The sequence below is a fragment of the Lissotriton vulgaris genome, chromosome 1_1, assembly GCF_964263255.1.
Source record: "Lissotriton vulgaris chromosome 1_1, aLisVul1.2, whole genome shotgun sequence".
Classification (NCBI taxonomy): Eukaryota; Metazoa; Chordata; class Amphibia; order Caudata; family Salamandridae; genus Lissotriton; species Lissotriton vulgaris.
The window spans coordinates 1,607,870,767-1,607,893,429 of NC_141685.1; the positions used below are offsets into that span (position 1 = coordinate 1,607,870,767).

The 22,663-nt window shown below is 43.2% G+C and overlaps 1 protein-coding gene across 2 annotated transcripts in view; it reads right to left on the minus strand.

Moving 5' to 3' along the window:
- Positions 1-22,663, minus strand: part of LOC147750877 (uncharacterized) — a 118,172-nt gene that overhangs the window by 63,765 nt on the left and 31,744 nt on the right. For both annotated transcript variants that reach the window (XM_086918392.1, XM_086918383.1), the window contains exon 2: positions 8,310-8,380. In XM_086918392.1, coding sequence (XP_086774518.1) covers positions 8,310-8,379 — 70 coding nt within the window. In that variant the 5' untranslated portion in view covers position 8,380. The remainder of the gene's footprint in view (positions 1-8,309; positions 8,381-22,663) is intronic.

Sequence of the window (22,663 nt, forward strand, 5' to 3'; positions counted from 1 at the left end):
AGAGAGAGATAGAGGTAGAGAGAGAGAGAGGTAGAGTGGTAGAGAGAGAGAGTGGTAGAGAGAGAGAGAGGTAGAGAGAGGTAGGGAGAGGTAGAGAGAGAGAGGTAGAGGTAGGGAGAGCGAGGTAGAGGTAGGGAGAGAGGTAGAGAGAGAGATAGAGAGAGAGGTAGAGAGGTAGAGAGAGAGGTGTAGAGAGAGAGGTAGAGAGGTAGAGAGAGAGAGGGGTAGAGAGAGAGGTAGAGAGAGGAAGAGAGTGAGAGAACATAGAGAGGGAGAGGTAGAGAGGGAGAGGTAGAGAGAGAGAGGTAGAGAGAGAGGTAGAGGTAGAGAGGCAGAGAGAGAGAGAGAGAGGTAGAGAGAGACAGAGAGAGGTAGAGAGAGAGAGAGGAAGAGATAGCGAGAGGTAGAGAGGTGTGGAGAGGTAGGTAGAGGTAGAGGTAAAGAGAGACGTAGAGAGAGAGGTAGAGAGAGAGAGGTAGAGAGAGAGGTAGAGGTAGAGAGAGAGAGGTAGAGAGGTAGATTGGAGATCTAGCATTTCCAGAGCATTAAAGGCACTACTCATTTGTAACATTGTCATTCCTTTCACTGCACATCCAGCTTTATCTAAATAAGTAGGGCCCTCAAATACAAAAGGATGTTGTGGTCATAAAGCTTACAATTTGCAGCATCACAGTGGTGGCTACTGCAAAACCCCTTTTTAGAGTTGTGTATAACCTTCATGATTGCCAAAAGGGGTTCTGCATCTTACTCCATATTGGATTTTGGAGGGGCAGTGGAAAGGGTGCTATCTTCAAATTGCAATTTACAATGACATATATCAATGGTTTTCAAACGCAATGGCAGTCGCAAATCGTTGATCTGATACCAACACTGAGCTGCAGTTGGTACATGATTCAGAAAAGAAAAGTTGTCTCTGTGGGGCAGCTTTCCCTCCGGGAATCATGTCAGGCGACAGTGAGTACAGACAGTGGTCCAGGGGCTACACTCGATGAACATGAGGGACTGCCCCTTTGGAGCTCAAGGCGTAAACTCTTTAATCCATCCCATCTGCAGACCCTTCTGTAATACTTCTTATGGTGCAAAAAACAGGCATATTGTGTGTGGTGCAGACACTTGTGTTCAGTTTTAACTCTTTTTCAATTGTCAACAAAATATTTTAATTCATATTTTGGTTTCCATTGTTAACTGTTGTTATACGTTTTTTAATATATCCATTATTTTAGTTTAGAAATAATGGATATATTAAAAAACTTATAACAACAGTTAACAATGGAAACCAAAATATGAATTAAAATATTTTGTTGACAACTGAAAAAGAGTTAAAACGGATTATTACCTTGGAAAAGTAATTGATGTAACTTTAATGTTCGCTGAAAAGTGCACACATCCATCGGAACAGAAGTGTCTGCACCACACACGATATGGTATATGAAAGGACACCTAAAGACTAGGGCCCTTATTTATGAGGCCTTGCGTCAGTTTTGTGCCGCCGGTGCGTCACTTTTTGTGACGCACCAGCGGCATACAAAATGCGCCTTGTTGCGCCATATTTAAAAAATGACGCATCTAGGTAGATGCGTCACTTTTTAAACCCCTGCGCCACATTATACCTGCGTCAGGTATAATGTATGCAGATGGGGCGTTCCCCCGCAAAAAGCCTCTTAATAGTGACGCAGTTAAATCTATGAGATTTCACTGCGTCACTTTTAGGACGCTGTTGCGTCAAAATCTTGCGCCTGCCTCACAGCAGGCGTAAGACTGACGCAAGCCCTTTCACATGGGGCTTTCCCAATGTGAAAGGGCGCATTGCAGGAGTTGCGTCACATTTTGTGACAAACTCCAGCAATGCGTCACTTTTGCGCTTACTGATGCGTCAGAAATACTGACGTATCTGTAAGTCCTTGCGACATGATGCGTCATACATTAAATATGACGCATCATTGGTGACGCAAGGAGTGCGCAGTGAAAAGTGACGCATCACTGTTTTCACGCAGCGATGCGTCACTTTTCATAAATGAGGCCCCTGGTACCAGGATGTAGTAGCACCAACAAAAGAAAGGAATATAGCTTGAGTACGAATAAATCACGAGTGCGCAGAAGGACTTTCCAATTGATCTCGCAAAAAACAGGCAGACACACCAATTGCATCTCTGGGCGAATTGTGTAATTCGGTGCCGGCGTTAATGAGGCTTTGATGGTTTTCACTCCTTCCTAGGGCCCCTGGCTGCAGCTCCACTCTTCCTTAGCTTGAAAAATGTGAACCCCCCCCTCCCGAAATTTGACTCTAGGTGCGCCTCTGCTTCAAGCTGTGGGAGCACCAGGCCCGGACCTTCTCTCTTGCCCATCAGCAGCAGTTTTCCTGCTCATCAAGCAGGACCGTCATTAAGCGCTTTCTCACGCTTTTAAAATTGACGGCCCTGCAGACAAACACCACTGTGGGGGCTGTCAACAGTGACGGACCGGTGTTCCAGGGGGGGGCAAGTGCCCGCCCCTTGCCCTCCCCTGCGGACGCCCATGTCTGTAGGTCAGTCGTAGTCGTAGTCCCCAGTAAGTAGCTCTGTGGCAAATGCATCTCCTTTCTTCAACTATAGTGTTATAAGACTGCCACCAGCTGCTGAGATTCAAGCACTGCTAGCATTTTGAACAGGATGTCGTGTTTGAGGAATGTTGTGTGCGGCAATTCTCATCACTACCTTATGCTTTTTCACTCACCAGCAGATAGCAAGATATGATGGGACTGAGATATAATCTTGTAGGTCTCATGTTTTAAGATGTATTCTGTTGGAGAATCCCTTCTCTAAAGGCAGGAACCTCCTTAGACTGTGGTCATTGGGCCAGGTGGTTCTCTAGTAACCCCTGTGGGTTTTTAATTGAACTCCCTATCTCTATTGTCTCTACAGGAGGGTGTTGCAGTATCAGTGGTTGGTCAACTGTGGTGCTGAACTTTCTACTGTTTCTGCTTGTTTCCATGTGTACTGCATGTGGAGAACAATTATTAGCAAAGACAAAATTGCTTGCCTTGTTTAATTGTCAGCAAAACTCACAAAAAAGTCAAAAGAAAATATGCCATTAGATAAAGGTGGCTACCTTTTCCTCTCAATCAAAAATGTACCTTTAAAAATATTCACTGAGGCAGCTGATTTTTTACCAGTGAAGTGTTTTTAAGCAAACCTTTTAGTTGTGCCATTTTAATATTATTATTTGTGAAGGAGGCAGTTACAATGTACATTTTCACTTAAACACTCTACAACATTAGAGAGCAGGCAAAAAATAATTGTTGGTATTAACATTTAATATAAAAATAATTGATTTAGAAAATCACACTTTGAACTGGTTTTGCAACTTCAGAGAAGGATACTTTTTTAGTTGGATGTGAGTAATGTGAACACACTTTTTACAATCATTGAAAGAGAAGGGGTACACTAGGCTAATCCAGTGCCCCATGGTGTATGCTGTGGAAGAGGGCAGGGGGGGAAATATGAATAGAAAATTAACAGACCAATTGATGAAGCTTTACGACCAAATGCACTCTTTTTTGAGGGGGAATAAATAATCTGGTGACACAGCTAAAGCTATGCCAAAGACCCAACCTACAAAGGTGACGGTCATACTCTGAGCCTTAAATCATCCCACGTGGCTGTCAGGGAGAAATCTTACAAGAAGAGGATAAAATAATCATGTTTTTTCACACTAAAGGTAGCTGTAAAAAAACAAGTTTTGTGGATCATTTCCTCCCCATAGAAGTGTACATAAATGCATAACTTCTTTTTTTTTTGAAAAAGAGAGGTACTATGGTGCACAGAAAAATTAGGACTGTTAAGATTTACTTGGAATATTTGTATAACTTTTCACGAAGACCATTTGTTTTTTTGAGTCCCTTTACATAAAGGAATTTGATTTGTATTCCATCTGTATCATGCATCTAGGCTATCATGTGTAAGGTTTACACCTACAATAACTGACCAATATGTACTATCACATTTAGCCACAAACACTAAATGTATTATGCTTTTAAATAGATCAGCCCCCTTTTCTATGAAGCAAATATCATTGGCAGGATAAATGACAAACACAAAAACAACAATTGATGGACAGAATGTGGAACAAAGTCATACATTCACCCCAGTACAGAGATCTGGGCATAAATCCATCATTGTTTTGCTCACCATGCCATTCCAGTTTGAACCCAGCCATATGCAAATAAATCTTGACCCTGTGTCAAATGCGAACAATCCAGCCCGAACTGCCAGGTCAGGTCTCCCCTGGACTGGAAACAAGCATCCTAGGACCGGTTTCTAGGTTTCACCCCTCATCAGCCAGGATAGCTTGACTCCGGTGGCATGAAGAGCACAAGTCCCACGTCTGGGCATACCTGTCCCACTCCGGTTCACAAATGCAAAAACAACAATTGATGGACAGAATGTAGAACAATGTCATACATTCACCCCAGTACAGAGATCTTGGCCTAAATCCATAGTCTTTTTGCTCACCTTGCCATTCCAGTTTGAACTCAGCCAAATGCAAATCAGTCTTAACCCTGTGCCCAATAGGAACAGTCCAACCCGAACTGCCAGGCCAGATCCTCCCTGGACTGGAAACAAGCATCCTAGGACCGGTTTCAGAGTTTCACCCCTCATCATCCAGAATCGCTTGGCTCCAGTGGCATGGAGAGCATGGTACCCACATCTAGGCATACCCGTCCCACTTGGGGTGACAAATGCAAAAACAACAATTGAGAGATAGAATGTAGAACAATATCATACATTCACCCCAGTACAGAGATCTGTGCCAAAATCCATTGTCTTTTTTGCTCACCATGCCATTCCAGTTTGAACCCAGCCATATGCAAATCATTTTTGACCCTGTGCCCAATTGGAACAGTACAGCCAGAACTGCCAGCCAGGTCTGCCTTGGACTGGAAACAAGCATCCTAGGACATTGCAAATGGGTTTCACCCCTCATCAGCCATGATAGCTTGACTCCAGTGGCATGGAGGGCAGGGGACGCACATGTGGCATACCCGTCCCACTCTGGGTGAAAAATGCAAAAACAACACTTGATGGACAGAATGTAGAAGGATGTCATACATTCACCCCAGTACAGAGATCCAGGCCTAAATCCATCGTTTTTTTGCTCACCATGCCATTCCAGTTTGAACCCAGCCATATGCAAATCAGTCTTGACCCTGTGCCTAGTGGGAACAGTCCAGCCTGAACTGTCAGGCCAGGTCCTCCCTGGACCGGAAAGAAGTATCCTGGGACTGGTTTCAGGCTAACAGCCCTCATCAGCCAGGCTAGCTTGAATCCAGTGGCAAAGTGAGCAAGCGACCCACGTCTGGGCATACCCTGCCAATTTATTCTATTCAGATACCCTGCCAACTGATTCAATTCAGATCTGTGACTGGGGTGAGTGTCTGAAAAGTTTCAGTGCTCCATTAATCATCTCCTTGTGTTTGCTAAATGCCAAACACCAAAGATTTTAAACATTCAATATTAGGCATAGCAGTAGGTAGCTGTGGAAAGAGTACTGTCACAATGCATACAGGTTAGAGCCAAAAACATGATACAAGACTTTCAACATACCAACAAAATATATAGCGACAAGTTGCCTCACAGTTTGTATGATGCCTTTAGCTAATCCTGGCTTTTTACACAACGAAAGTTCACTGGTGGGATTTTTGAGTCCATAGTTACAATGTTCACATCAAAATGTCAGGTCCCAGAAGGCAATGTAATATCTTGTAAATGGTTAGGCCTGTCTTAAAGTAAGGACTTTGCAATGGGGACATTTGACAACTACTTGTGTCCAACAGCAGCTCCAACTTAATGTTGTCAAGCAAAGAGCTTAAAGCATCAAGTTTCGAGTGCCTTTTTATGCAGGGTTATAAATTAATTTGGTGTACTTCAAACTTTTAAAGGTTTCACATGGTATTATGGTGTTGGCAGGGTTGACCGCCCCTAAAATGTCATAAAACACTGTAAGGCATAGTTGAATGAGCACAAACTGGGTTCAGAAATGTGTTTATTACAACATGTCAATATAGCACTATTACTTGTAAAGACCATTAATGGTACTGCAAACCAGAGAGAGTCCTGACTGGGTGAGTAGAAGAGAGGGTGGTTCGATGTGAGTGTGCATCCAATGCACAGACTTTTATTTTCTTAAAACCATCTAATAGAGGTCCACTAGAGACACATCGAATTACTTCTCCTTTAAATGAATTATATACACTTCATAACATACACTACATTAAAACAACATGTTTTGTAAACACTGAAAAAACACAGTTTTTGTCTATTTAGTGTGTTAGCTAAACGAATAAATACTAAGAAGCCATGATTTTAAAAGGTTTGTAATTCACTGAGAAAACACCACCCAAGTAAAACACTGAAAATAGTACAGCCTACATAAGCCCTACTGTAACTTGAAAAGTTGATGCGTAACAAGCTATATTTAACTAGAAAAAATATAGCTTTAAAATTGAATTGTGATGCATTAGGGTGGTTAGTATTCCTGTTCTGACATCACAGTTCAATTTTAGCTATCTAATTGGCCCTCCTGAACTTTTATAGAAAACCTTAGGAAGGAGTCTGAGATTTGTATCTACACACTGGATCAGGTACCCCGCAGAACTAAATAAGTACACTCAGTAAAATCAGGGGGGTCCATCCACCCTATATTTTTCTCTGGCAAATGTGGTGGGCCAATGATGAAGCCTGACATCCAAGGTGGTGTGAGAGGCCAAGTCCCACAATTTTATGTAATACTCAAGTTCTGTTCTGTAGTGAGACACATAGGATATTAGGGTCCTTAATATATGGATAATTTCCCTTGGTGAGCACCCTAGTCTAGTCTGGACTAACTTGTCTTGTTTGCCTTCTGGTGCTGTAGATTGTGATTTGAGAGAATGCAGTGAATGACAGCCCAAGCAATTCTCTCATTCCCTCAATCACCTAACAGTGGGTATCAATGACTTACAGTGTACCACAAGGTGCTTTTCTTTCAACCCTTCTTTTCAATATTCATATATTCTGTCTTATCTGCTGCACACCCTTGCTGCCAAATTCTCTATGATTGCAAGTAACACTCAAGTATTTTTCAACCTACCCGAACTTGATTCCTATACAGTTCACCTCATAGCTTGTCTTGCCGTGGTAAAATGGTGGATGTCCTCCAACTTTTAAACTAAGGTACTATTAACCGCGGCTTCCTTTCCATAATGAAAGGCCTTTGAATGGCCATATCCTTGAACCCCAAGCTTAGCCCAGTTAAAGCTATGCATAATATAGCCATAATTTCGAATTAAATCTATTTCAATGCCTAGATTTACTTAGTAACTAGGTCTTGATTTTTCCATCTACAAATTCTTCATCGTATTTTTCCCTTCTTAAACTCGCAGGTGCACACACGTTATTCATGCCTTCATCCAATTTTGGTTAAATGATTATAACAGCATTTACTTGGAATTGCCTGTATGATCCCATATTTGTATGCAGCTGATATGATGTGCAACCGATATTCCATCTCAATATTGACTCCAGAATATTGTGTCAAAAATATCAAGCACAAAAATATTGAGAGTGAGTTTGTATAGATTTACTTTACTTAACTCCACATATGCGTGCCTAGGCAATACATAGATCATCAAAGTACATAGACGGAGAGGTAAGAATAGGAAATAGATGCTTATCTAAATGAACTTACCTTTTCAATATTTTTTCCTCAATGTATTTTACACAATATTCTGCTACCACAATATTTTTACTGTTGTTATTCTTACATAAATCTATATAGCCTATAGCTTGCTTTCATGGGAACACATATCTCCTGACAGCTGTCAGCAATCTCTAACAATTGTTAATAAATCAGCCTACCATCTCCCTCTGCCATTTCTGGCGTCTACATGTTGCTGGTATGTTAATTTTAATTCTTTAAGAAGTACAAATCAGTCTTTTCTTCCCAGTCTCTCCTCTTGACGAGCTTACTCCTGTGATAAACCTGTTTCTGTGGTGTCTAGCAGCCTTTTGAATTCTCTTCCGTTATACCGGCAGCTTCAACCCTCCATTGCAATTTTCAGATAACATCTAACAACGTTTTAACCAATAATCTACACTTTTCTTAATTTTTTTCACTTTCTTTTTGGACTTAGCACCAAGAAGCTCTACTAATATGCGCACTCTACAAAAAGTGTGCATGAGCTGCCCAAACATGGATTCCCACTTTTAGTGAATAAGATCTGCTCAATGCTTTATATTTTTCATATGAAGAATGAGGTATAAATAGAATTATGCACACACAACTAATCCTACCTGTTGTAGAGCTGGCTTTCATGCATAGAAGCAGTACAAACACAATTCCGACATTTTGAGAGGCTTTCATCCTGTAAAAATAAAAGTTCAAGTATATATCAGAAAGTTAAGAATCTATCAGAAGCAGGACCACTAGGAATGGAAATGAGCATCTGCAAAACTGGTAAACTCACTCTGCATGCAATTTCAAATTGTAGACTCACAGCTATAGTGCTGGAAGCAACCTTCCAATTGGTAATCTTGTACATTCTTCTTGGCATGTTGAAAGAAACTTTTGTTGTGCTAAGATTCTAGGCCCCGCTGCCTAACTGCCTTTGTTCAGGAGCCATCACCATACTAGATTATTAGGTACTCCTAGATCACAGGGCCTCTTCATGACAGCTTTTTTGCATATGTAAAGTAGTGCTTGTGTAGTACTACTTTACATGCTCACACATGCTGTTCACAAACGGACAGGTGTAGTTTTCTACGCAAGTCTCTCCTGTCTCTAATATATTAAGTTCTCCACCCCAAATGCGGTGAACTCTGTGCACATAGATATATGTTTTTGGTGTGATTGTAGGAAGGGTAAGGGGGAGTGGCTGTAACCTTGACAATATCTACTACAAGGTAGGGAAAGAAAAGGAAGGGGCTTACACACATAACAACACACCTACAAATGAGACAGTTACTATTCACCAAAAGTACACCATATCTACTCCAGTAGTATTACTGCCCCAACGGACGGAAATCTGATCCAGTCAAGCTTTGGAGTAAGTTACACACCACACATGGTCCATCACACAGAGGCGTGGTGCGTCCATTGGGGCGTAGGGGCGTAGCCCCACTAAGCCCCATGGACCTACTGCGTCGTCACTAAAAGCCCAATACAAATATTTTAAAAAATCGCGCTATCTGCTGGCCGGGAAACCGGGAGACACCCGACTTTCCGGGAGTGCGCAGGGGGTGGGGGGGTTGGGGGGGGGGGAGGATGGGCCTGCTACAGCTGCGCAAGTGTATTTTTGGGCACAAAAATGCCCGCGTATGCGCAGATCGTTTTCCTGTGAATTCCCCCTTAGAGAGAGGACCAGGGGGCGGGCCGCAGCCCCCGGGGTTACACAGGGCGACTGGGCGAGGAGTCTTGGTGCCCCCCCAGCCAATCCTGGCGCTGCATACAGCGCCAGGATTGGCTGGTCAATACATAGCCCGGGTAAAGGTTCCCTACATGGCTCTGCAAGTGGGCACCTCCTACTCTGAATAACCCAAAATGTGATCCTCTGGTATTTTTGACCCGTTTTTGGCCTTGACGCGCACAGCAACCGTGATCATGTTTAGGGCTGCTATTGTGATGCATTGCAATCCAGAACGGTCGGGTCCAGAGTAGCACACCATGTGCACTTTCCATTTCAAGCGTGACCACTGTCTGCTCACTGGATGTCCATAAGTGAACAGTTGCTGCAGTGCTGAATTGTAAGCTGGAGGGCAAGCCTTTCTTCTGCTACTGGTTGGGGGCAAGTGGTTCATGCCTGTGTCTGTTAAGTCTTTGACAACGAGGTACTTGGTTGCTTCGCGTGTGCCTGGGTACCACATCTGCTTATGGGGCAGCATGTGCATAGCAGGATGTATTGACAGTGTGTGTGTGTGGGGGGGGGAGTGGCGGGGGGTTCTCGCTTCTGCCTCCCAAGCAGCATCAGACGCTGCCCTCTTTAGTGACTATCAAAGCATTACAAAATGAGCTCGCATGGGAGAAAGCAGGGATTCCCATTTTGGTGTGTAGTTCAGTTGTAGAAATGTATACATGACTTTGGGCTCAATATGTATGTTCTGATTTTGGTTTGAAGTTGTAAAAATGTATACATGACTTTGGTGTGAATATGTACCATCAAAACTGCAGGGCCACACCAAAGGGGAGAAGATGCGGTCTGACGGTTAGCGCGGCCGACTTTGGTGCTGGGAAACCAGGTTCGAGCCTCTTATCGAGCCATAAAAATGTATACATGACTTACTTTTGTGTTAAATAAATAGATATTTTAAAAAACAAATAAAAATGATGTTCCGACAAAGGTGTGAAATTGGTGTCGAATAAATACATGTTTTAAAAACAATTAATATTAATCATGTATCATTGGTGCTGGAGTACAAGGTTCGAGACTGGTATGATGTATGGATTCAGGATGGGTGGGTGGATGGATAGGTGGATGCATGAATGATGTATGGATGGATGCAAGGTGGTTCGGCTCGCTCGCTCGCTGCAGTGCAATATGCAAATTAGTTTACGCCACACCACTTTCAAATGTCACCAGCCGCCCCTGAAAGTCAACACTCGACCACTTCCACCTGGAAACATATTTACTTTACTTATTTATATGAAACATTACATAGAACCATGAAGTTGAGGCAGAGTTTTCCTTCCTCTGCTAAATAGGTGAAGAACTGTGTCCGAAAGAGGAGTTTTCCTATAAATACAACAACAAGAAGTTGCAAACAGGAAGAGAAAGTAAGGCCATATCTGAGCCCTTTTTGGAACAGAGAAGAATCATCCAGCATCCTGATGCCCTTTTTATTCCAGAACCCCCAAAATGCCTAAAGAGAAATGAGAGAACCATCAGCTTCTCATTAGAATAATTGGAACTCATCGTGGAAGGGGTACTCCAAAAATGACCTCAACTTTATGGTAAGCCGGGCTTTTGGCTGAGCCATGGACATCTGGACAGACATAACCAAGCACTGCAGTGCAGTGGGAGTAACACACCTGTCGAACCAAGGAGGCAACAAGCTTTAGGGAGACACCTGGTGCTGTGCACATAAAAAGCAGAAAAAGGCAGAGAATGTGCTGGGGGCGTTCTTTCAGCTTCACACCTGAACCACAGGCCAGACCGTTGAACTTAGCTGGAGGTTCATGAGCGGCAGCACAGCAGTAAAACATGGTATATAGAAACTCTTCTTCCAAGCATTGTTGGGTCATATCAATATTTTCTGTCTTCCATGGTATCATGCAAAATGTGGAACTCACAGTATGTTGTCAATGTAACTATTGTCTTGATGCGTTAATGTTTCTAAAATATATGTATTAAATGTAGAGGTATAATGCATTAGCACACACGAATTTCATAATGATTCTTTAGCGTTATGAAGGATGACATGTTCTTACTAGGGCAGTTTGTATTGATAATAACCATTCATGCCACATCTATCGGTCATCACACATAGCTTTCGGACTCTTTCTTCCCTTGCTGTTAGCCATCATGAGAAAAGGATAAGTGGCAGTATCTGAGTAAGTCAAGGTATCCCACATGGAAAACTCTTATTTGTTTATGTTGAACACTGTGCTACACCTGCACACCTGTAGCTTTGTTGACATTAGTCACCCAGTAGTTTAAGAAGCATGGGAAAATATCAACCTTGCATGGGAAGCAATGTCACATTTTGCCTTCACGACAATAACAATAACGGACAGTATCTATTGTTAAGTATATGAATCAGAGGATTTATGCACTCATAGTTTTTTACTTTCTCATATTCCTTTGTAGATCACAGTCAAAAAGGAAGTGGGGAACAAGAGGATCGTGGGCAAAAAATGAGAAAGGTATTAGCCACTGAGTGCGGCCCTTGCGAATAGCACCAATAGCAAGAAAGAAGATGAGGACACCCAAAGAGAGGATGCAGCCTCCCATAGAGTGTCTTAAACGACAAGACAAAAGACTCTGAGCAGAGGCTGAGGACACAATGGAGGAGGCTGGTTGATTCAGATACTACTTTTCAGGTGGAAACTGATGATGGGTATCCTCACTGACAGAAACAAGAAACAACAGAAACAAGAAACAACAGTGGTGTTCCAAGAACCATTATTCATCTTTCCTTGAAGCCACCGCCTCTTCAAGTGCAGAAGCCCTGAAAAAAACTGAGGCCTGAATCTGCACCCCTTTATGGTCTCCACCCCCAAAGAATTTCCACCAAGAAGTTCTCTGTGCGATCCAGGCAACATTATGCCCTGGACACTTCTGAGATCTCTTGTTTGCCATTACTTCCTTTGTTACGGTAACATGGCTCATTTGGAGAGGCAGCTGTAAGCTGGGTAGATGGGGATCTGTGAGAGACTTGAAAACATGAGAAGAGCAGTCAAGGTTGTACAAATATTGCAGGCTGTGTTGCATTGCAAGATCACGTGCCTCCTATCCTCCTAGACTCAGCCATCACTGCCATACCCTAATCCTTTTTTTCCCTGCTTTTATCAATCCCTCAGCCCCAAAACTACCCTAATCTTGCTAAAAAAGACGTTAGGTACTGCGATTAAGAAGAAGATTAAAGTGGTCCTACTCTCTGAAGAAAGCCTGGGAACTTTACCTTAAACCCATGACAACATTTGGGTTGGGAGACGGACTTCTGTTTTATTTTGGACCTGTTGGGTTATAATGTGGAATCGAACATTATATTAGGACTTTATAATATTTGTTGGTACTATTGTTTTAGGCATTTTCTTTATTTTCACCACTAGACTATGTACATAGTCTTGTCCTATTCTTAATGTGTTTTTCTCTGTTGTCCACCACCCTCCAAGTTGATTACCCCTTCCTTGACTTTATGTTGGTTATTTCTCCACTTCTGAAGGATAATTGACATGCGTACTTAATCCTGAACCCTAAAATCAGTTTATTATATTTTTCTCTTTTGCCTTTCCACTCCAAGTGGATTCCCCCTCTGTCAACTCAGGTTCTATTTTGGTTATGTCTCCCCTTCTGAAGGAGACTTAATGTGTTTACACAATCCTCTCAAATGGACTGGCCAGCCATCCTGTACTAGAAAAGTATATAATGCTGTTTGTAGGTATCTCTCACCCACCATGGCTGCCCTGTGGTGGCATGCTTCATCATTGGGTTCCTTCCCGTTAAGCTGTGGAACAGAGTGTGCTGCTAAACGGTATTCAACCAATGTATCAAGTAAAATAGGAGATGGAGGAGATACGTTTTAGGTTAAATATACCTGACTAGTGGCTGTTAAATGCTTTAATGTATACACTGGCCGGTATGATAACAAACTGGGAAAGAGATTATGAAGCTAACAAAGGGTTCAATGTATGTTCAAGAATGTATGCACCTACTTGGTGTCTGTTTCACTGCGTTTCGGAAGAGATAAAGAGTTATCCTGGAAAGTCCTGGGACACTACAATATATGTTCCTGATCATGATAAAAATTTAAAAATAGCTTTCCGAAAACTAGCGTCTAATAGTTAGCATTCATATCATGCTGTGAAAAGCCATGTGAAAGGCTATGTATAGGTATCGGAAACCATCCAGGAAGTGTAAATGGTAGTCAAAATAGTGAGTACTTCTAATACACACAGTGGATGTATTCCTAAGCGCATGCTCATCATCATACACCACAATACACATATATAATGCTTTTACATACATATGGAAACACTTAGTAGTGCCCCATAGGTCAACAGATCCAAGACGCACCTGTAGTCACACAATGTGTAAGTGTAATAGAGGAGAACATATTAGCCTCATTCTTATGTCCCTTAGTTCCTACTTTAGTAAGGACTCACTCTGCTAGGCCATACCTACACTGTCAAGGTCCCCGCCTCGCCAGTTCATCTGAAAAACATCATCCGTGCCAGCATGCTAAGCAGTGACTCGATCTCCTAGTTTTAAACCTCCAGTATCAAATTCCATCGAGAGATGCGCTAAGCGCACATCGTGCAGTGGCTGATGGGTATTGGCCAGACCACCTACCCCAGAAAAATGGTGGATGTGTATGGAACCATTTCCTCATTCTGTGTTGACATTAATTTGAGATGTTGATTAAGCATGGGCGGATTTTGCGGATCCACGATCCGCGGATTTTGCGGATTTGCGGATCGTGGATCCGCAAAATCCGCGGATTTTGCGGATTTGCGGATCCGCAGATTTGGGGCGGGGCTTCCATGCGAGTGCACATGCTTCTTGTGTGTATAAAAGGTCAGAGAAAGATCAGTTCAGCAGATGAAGAGAAATAAGCTCCTGGTCACAGAAACAGCACAGGTATTGCGCTCGTGAAAGTCACGGATACAAAAGCCTCTATCCAGCATCACAGCTGATTTTCCACGGTAGAGTTGGGAAGAAGGCACACCTGTCCAGCCTCGACGACGCTCACGATTGTTTTTGGGCTAATGAATGAGTCACTAAATTTGAGCATCAACTAGTTCGAGCGACCATGTGTGTGTTACTATGCAATCGCCCCGAAGGGCGCAGGGGTCCCTTGAGTGAGCTGTCCATCATAGTGGGTGAATGGCGGGAAGACGGTGCAAACCGCGAGCGTGTGGGCGGGGCCAAACGGGCAGGGCTACCATGCGAGTTCACACATGCTTCTAGTGTGTATAAAAGGTCAGAGAAAGATCAGTTCAGCAGATGAAGAGAAATAAGCTCCTGGTCACAGAAACAGCACGGGTATTGCGCTCGTGAAAGTCACGGATGCAAAAGCCTCTATCCAGCATCACAGCTGATTTTCCACGGTAGATTTGTGAAGAAGGCACACCTGCCTCGACGACGCTCACTATTGTTTTTGGGCTGATGAATGAGTCACAGGAAGGGCATGGTAAATATTTTAGGATGGCGCCGGCAAGCTGCCAGCACCATCCTAAAATACTTACTAAATTAGCTTCAACAGGAAGCTCTAATAGATAAAATCGAGCACCTGCTTTATTTTATCTATTAGAGCTTCCTGTTGAAGCTAACTTAGTAACTATTTTAGGATGGCGCTGGCAGCTTGCCGGCGCCATCGTAAAATAGTTACAACAGGCCAGGCTTCAACTTTTGCCCCCGGAAAAATCCGCCGCTCGCGGATTTGCGAATTCTTGGTAAATTCGCGGGAGTTCGCGGATCGCGAATTTACCGAAAATTCGCAAAATCCGCGAGCGGAACGGATTTTCCGCTCATACTTAATGTTGATTAAAAAGAAAAACATCCTCAGTATGTATTGAAATGATGGATATGTAAACTATGTAAAAAATGCCAGACTGAGATTGCAAAATTATTGAAATAAATTGTATTGTGTAAAAAATTAATTCTACATATTGAAAAAGGGAGGGTATAAATGTTGAACAAGTAGACAAGCAGGCAGAATAATAAAATATTATGGATACTTAAAAATTAATGGATGTTGAGAAAAAACATTTGGATGGACAGATACCTAGGGCTAGATGTAGGTAATTGTAATTTACCGATTCGAAAATACAGAATTTTACCTATTCGGTATTTTCGAATCGGTTATTGCTATGCAGATAAAAATTGGTAAAAATTACCGAATCGTTAAGATTCGGTAATTACCTAATTGGTATTTACCGATTCGGTAATTGCCATTCATTCCTATGGGCCTAGAGGCCCATAGGAATGAATGTCAATTACCGAATTGGTAAATCCTGATTCGGTAAAATAGGGAAAGAGTCAAGAGTGGCAGGGTGTTTAGTTTAATGTTTAGTTTAATGGTTTATAAAGAGCTCACCTCACCCTGGGACATCGCAGCGCTATCCAGAACTAAACAACCTCCCTAAAAATGAAGAAACGAGAATGCTCTAAGTTTAAAATAAATAAGCTTTCAACTGTTTCCTGAAACCGTTGTAGCTCGTCATAGTGCGCAGTCCCTGCGGAAGTTGGTTCCAGTACTTGGGTGCCAGGTACGAGAAGGCTTTCCCTCCCGTCCTGGCCAGTCGGATACGCGGAGACTGTAGCAAATGCTGAGTTGTTGATCTCAGATGCCTGCTAGGGGTATATTTCCGTATCTTGTTCCGTAGGTACATTGGGCCAGTCTCATTGACTGTTTTAAAGGTCAGGCAACAGATCTCACAGAATGACCTTTTTTATACTGATAGCCAATGAAGTTTCCATAACAATGGCGCTGAGGGGGAACCCGCAGGTTGATTGAGGATCATTCTGGTGGCAGTGTTCTGCACCACCTGTAGCTTGGCCAAAAGCGTTTCCCCGACTTCCGCAAGTAGGGCATTCCCATAGTCCAGTCGTGAGGTGACCATTGCTTGGACTAGGGTTCTCCGATGGTGGAGCGTAATGTAAGGTAGTATTATCTCACCAGTTGGTGGGTATAATAACATGAGCTTGTGATTGCCGCGACTTGGGCTTTCATATTTAAAGCTTGATCCAACTTTAGTCCCAGACTTTTCACTGTCTCTTTGGGTGATGGTGCATTTCCTAACTCTTGTGGCCACCAATCATCTGACCAGACGTCTGTTGCTTTGCCTAGTAACATCAATTCGGTCTTATCCTGGTCCAACTGGAGATAATTTGCCGTCATCCAGTTCGCAATGGTAAGCATTCCTTTGGCAAAACAAGTTTTATCTAGAGCGGGATTCGATCCGATATTAAAGATCAACTGCGTATCGTCTGCATAGGAGACGATACCAAAACCTAATTGCTCCACAATCCTAGCCAGTGGGGCCATGTATAAATTAAAAAGTGTCGGGCTCAGACAAGAGCCCTGTGGCACTCCTCTGTTTAGGTGATTTTTTTTAGATGAATAGGGACCAAGTACCACTGTTTGCAATCTCTCTGAGAGGAAGTTGTTAAGCCACTTGAGTGCCATTCCGTTGATCCCACGCTTCCATGAATCTCTCCGCCAGCCTAAGGTGCGAGATGGTATCAAAGGCTGCGGAGAGATCCAATAGAACTAGGATTGCTGACCCTCCTGCATCGACATTAAGTCTTAGCGAATCTGTTACCTCTAGAGTCGCCATCTCGGTACTGAACCCAGGTCTAAAACCTGACTGCGAAGGGTCCAAAAGCTGGTTTACCTCGAGATAAGAACTTAGCTGCCGGTTAATAATCCCTTCAAGAATCTTACTGAGAAGAGGCAGGAGGGAGATAGGTCTATAGTTTCCAAGGGAGGTTGGATCCGCCGTGATTTTTTTTAAGATCGGGCACACATAGGCTTCCTTCCATATTGGAGGGATCGCGCCCGTGAGGATTGACAGGTTAAAAATCTCTGTGATTGATTGGACACAGCTGGTAGCCAGCAGCATCATAATCCTGGGGGGACAGATATCACTCGGTGATCCAGACTTGGCTGTCATTAAGCCTTTCAGGACCTCCTCGTTTGTAGTTAGTGAGAAGCTGCATAAGGAACAAGATGCAGTTTCAACCGTCCTTTCTAACGGGTTTTGCGCTCTCTCACGGGGAGGGTCAGGCGAGGGGGAATTCTTGTAGAGTTTAGAGATTGTGTTGTGAAAGAGGTATGCTAGGGAGTCACAGAGCTTCTGTGACTCCACTGGGGCCTGGCTACATACTGTAGGGGCCACAAAATCCTTCACTATCCCAAACAGTGCTTTGGAGGTGTTGGGAGCGCTCTCTATCTGGGTCGTTATAAAAATCCGCCTAGCCTCTTTCATTTTCAAAAGATATTTGGCCAGCGCCTGTCTATATGAAGTTTTGTTATCATTAGACTTGTTCGCCCTCCATCTTCTTTCCAAATCTCTACATCGAGCTCTTTCATGTTTTAATTCCCTTGTGTACCAGGGGGCTGAGACCCTCCTAGTTAAAGTATTCTGCTTCTGTATGGGAATAATAGTATCCAATGCCAATTCCAAAGCCAAATTGAAGGCTTCCAATTTGGCCCCTACCTCACTAGCAGAGGGGGCGAATCCAGAGGGAAAGACCTCCTCAAAGGCTTCTGCGGTGAGCTTATGCCATTTCCTCCCCTGCCTGAAACCTATCTGCTAAGGTCGGTTGGCTGCATGTGGTTTCTAAAACTGCACCCTGATCTCGATCAGGGAATGATCAGTGCAGAGGAGGGGTATTGGGGGCTTGCACACAAGCTGGTCTATGTTAGAAAATACTAAATCCAATTGGTGACCCGCTATATGTGTTGCCCCTTCTCCTCTTGGCGTAAGTCCTATTAAATCTAATGCAGATAAAAGTTTATTTACTTCTAGATCGGATCGATTTTCCCCGTGGAAGTTAGAATCTCCCAACAGGATAAATCTGTTTGTGGCTAACACATGCAGAGCAATGTGTTCCATCAGGCGATCAGTGAACTTGGCTTTTGGTCCGGGGGGCCGGTAGATTAAAGCACCATACCAACCGTCCGAGACTGACACTGTGACTTTAAAAATTCCCAGTTCTAGACAGTCATCACTCATTGTCGATATCCAGTTCACAGTCAGATGGTTTTTTAACGCAATAGCGATCCCTCCTCCCGTTTTTGTTACTCTGTCAAGGTGAATAAACTTATAATTCTCCTATATGGCTAAAGTTATGGCTGGTTGACTCGCCTGACTTAGCCACGTCTCTGTAAAAAAGCACAGGTCAGGGTCATGAGCATCTAACATATCCCAAATTTCACATGGATGTCTCACCAGGGATCTGACGTTACACAACAGGAGACTCTGTGAGTTCTCTCTCCTGGTGTGAGTGTATGGTGTTCCTTCCCCTCTTATAGGATACTCGACCGATGCGTTCATTTGAAACTGGCAGGAGGTACAGCCTACCGGTCCTTCCAGCCCCGGCGGTACCTTCAAAATACAGTCTCCCCGTCCCTTCCCCATCTGGGCTTGTATAGCCCACAGGGAGTCAGAGGAATAAATACGAGTCTGCAAGCCTCGAGGGGTCATTGTACCAGTGACATAGTCCCCGGGCACTGGACGCGGTCTGACGCGGACGGGCGCAGACGGGCTCGCCTTTGGCGCGCAATCAGCGCGTCCGCTGCGCACGTCTGCTGCGCTTCCATGCAATCATTTCTTTTATCCTGCCCCCTGTGTCTGCCACTAGAGCGCTAACCGCCCTGTGACCCCAAGATGGCTGCCCGTGTGGTGTGTGGGAGCCCTTCCGTGTTATGCACCGACTGTGGAGACGCCGCGTTAGCTTGTGACGCGCCCCACAGTGATCTCAGGTAACAGCTGAAAACGATGCAAGTGAAACAATCCTCGAATCTTTTTTAAAGATTTTAGCTTAAAACAGTAATGTAAGGTAGCAGCAGTAAGTAATACAAATAAAAACAATCCTCCAACGTATTTTAAAATTTTAGCTTAAAAAGAAACCACTCCCGGCTTCCGCCTCAGGAGAGCTATCTATTCTGGTCACTTTGACACCCTGTTGCACCCCTGATTAGTGCTTGTGTGCACATGTGGCAGACATACATGCCCTAAGGGCATGCATGTCTGCCACATGGCAGAGTTGAAAATGCATTGATTTGCATTTTCAAAGGTATTCCTTATTTACCACCAACTAATAGTTGGTGGTAAATAACGAATTCATAAAGCACTGTTTAAAGTGCTTCCTACATGTCATTTACCGATTCGGTAAATACCGAATCGGTAAATGATGATTCGGTAAATACCAAATCGGTAAATACCGATTCGGTATTTACTGAATCTGTAAATTGCCCCCCTATCACAAAAGCCGATTTTGGCCGTTACCAAAAAGTAATACACTTCCTACATCTGGCCCCAAGTGCTGAAAAAAAAAGCCAGAAATTAACCAATGGTACTTAAAATAACAATAAGAGAAAATCAGAGGAGATGTAAGAATGCTCATCATCTCAGTCTCATGGTAATGCACAAGTAAGGTGGTGAATTGACCCTTGGGATATTGTTTTCCAGGCCAACTACATGGGTGTTTAATTTGAAAACCCAGCATTGTTTTCTTTCGAGGAGGACTTTCTTCACAGTTGGTGGTTTCTGGTACATGTTCAAAGACCAGCCACTTGAGGTCGGTCACTGCATACCCCTTCTCACTGAAGTGTGCCGACATCTTTGTTGTGTTCTGCCCACATATTAAGTGCCTTCGGTACTCTGCAATTCTTTTTTTCACTTTACGTGTGGTCATGCCAATGTCGTGGAGATCACATGGGCATGTAATCATATAAACCACCCTCGGATATTGCAATTGGTAAATTGTCTCAATTCCCACTCTAAATTACCTCCCACATCCACCATTGTTGTGGTTATTATCAGGGTGCAGATGTTACATCTTTCACATGGATAGTGTCCTGCTAGGTTTTGGAGGGTACCCAAGAATATTCTGGTCAACATTGACTCTTTCACGAGTCTTGTGTGGACAAATGCGTCTTTGAGGATTCTGTCTCTTTTGTGTGAAAACACTGGTTTTGTTAGAGTCAGGGTGCCACTGTTCGAAATCTTCCAATTTTTATTGATTAGTTTACTGACTTTATCAGAGATAACATTGAATGTTCTCATGCAGATCTGGAAATTCTCTGCTTTTATTTGCGCGGTATTGTCCAAGAGGGCATCCCTATCGTTATCCGGGCTTTCTGAATCACTTTTCCTAGATATTTTAGAATTTAGAAGCTGATGTTTCTAAAATATATTTAAAGGTGATATTTGAATGACAAATCATGCTGCATTATGGGGATTTGTTACTTAAGGTATTTCCTTGCTGGCACAGGAATTGCAGCTATGGTTGTTATGTGTTGGCCATGTTGAGGTACTCCAAACTGATAATTACTGCTGAAGCACCAAGTCATCACTTCTGGTAATCCTGCTGAGGGTGATCACCAATATAATTGTCTTTTGTGGTCTCTAGTACAACACCGATAATATTTGTTAGTAGCTTGAGATGATTTTTATTGAACAGAAGTAGCTCTTTTTTCAGAAAAGGCTGGAGACCTTAGAAGCATCCAAGCGGCCAACCTCTAAAAAAGGCCTGCAGTCTATTGGAAATTGGCTTATTGGTTGAGGAAGGTAAAAACCTACTCAAACGGTAACCACAATTTTTGTCAGGGTGAAGTCAAAACCAAATTAACCTGTGCATAAGCCTCTGGTAGCTTAGCATGAAGAAGTCAGGATCAACCTAGCGGCAATATGTTAAGTATTTATACAGCACTTCAAGCAGTAATAAAGTGGAAATACAACACAAGTAAAATCACACATGAATTTCGAACAATAGAGTGAAATTTGAATACATATTTGAAACTAAAACAAAAAAAATGAATCAATTGAGCTAAAGAGATATGCAATTTGAAAGATTTACGTAAAAATAGTGCCTAGAAGCACAAATCATCAACAGTGGTTATCTCATGGTGTCGGACTGGGACAAAAATACAAATACAGGCTGACTGCGATGGAGCATGGACTGGATACAAGGACCAAGTAAGACCTGCTGCTAAGCACTTTAAATACTGGTTTGCTGAGCTTTGCAAGATCCTGCCTTGAGGATGGGTTATGTAGGGTTGGGTCCAAGGAGCTGTGGGGCTGCGATGCAGAAACCTGCATCGTCATCAAGGATGCCTTCAATGTAGAACTTGCAATACGAAGGCCTGCATAGAGGGGTAGCATAATGCATGATGCAGGCCCTGGTAGGCCTCTGGGGTACCTATGCCCCAGGTACCTAAGGTACCATATACTAGGGACTCATAAGGGTACCCCAGTAACCAAACTGGAGTGTACCTATAGCACATGGAATCAATTTAGAGAGAAAGCAGCTAGACTGGGTTCCTGGATAGCAGGGCCCCAGCCAGACTAAAGTGGAAAAACAGTGAAACATCAGCAAAAAATGAGAGTAACCACAAGAGCAGATCCTACTCTCCTACAAGGGTTTTAAAGTATAATTCATTAGGGATCAAACTTGACATTCCTACTGACTCCCAATCGAAAGTTCTCATTTATTAAATGTAACAAGTTAACCCATTGTTATCCTATGAAAGAAAGATGTTTTCAACACCGGGGCATGTAAAAGTTAAAAGTACATGTGCCACTTTTTAAATACACTGCACCTGGTCCTATGGGCTTTTGGGCCTACCCTAGGGGTGACTTATATTTATTAAAACAAGTCAGTTTAGTCTGGGTGAAAAGTCTGTTATGCCAGTTTTAAAATGGTATTAAAAGTGCACATACAGGGGGGGAGTGGTTACCACCCGAGGAAGATGGCTACCTAGCCTACAAGTTCTGCCATGCCTGAAGATGCCATTGGCAATCCCTACCACCAGAGTGACTCTTTCAACCCACCAAGATGAATACTGGGTCAACTAAAATGCGGTGACACTAACGATCCGCTTTTCATGCAGCCATAAGTAACGGAGCACCTTTATTTCTGTAGGGTGCTTCTGAAACAATCTCGCTCTGCCTGACTTAAAAATGTCCTACTTTGGAACATCACTCATCTGACTGCACTGAGCTGCCAACTGTGGCTCAATGAGACAAGAACTGTCTATTTTACCCCTGAGTGACATCAGCTGCATGGTAGGGGTTTCTTTTTTCCATGCAAATATGCTCGTCCTATGCTAAAGCTTACAGCGAACCCTCAGCCTTTGCCTGACTCCAAGATAGCAGCTGCTGCATCCCCATGCATCTTCCAGAACCTTTGCAGGTACAGCATTTCCCTGTTGTCAACTGCACTGCAGGCTTCATAATGGAATATCTTTCAGCTTTAGGC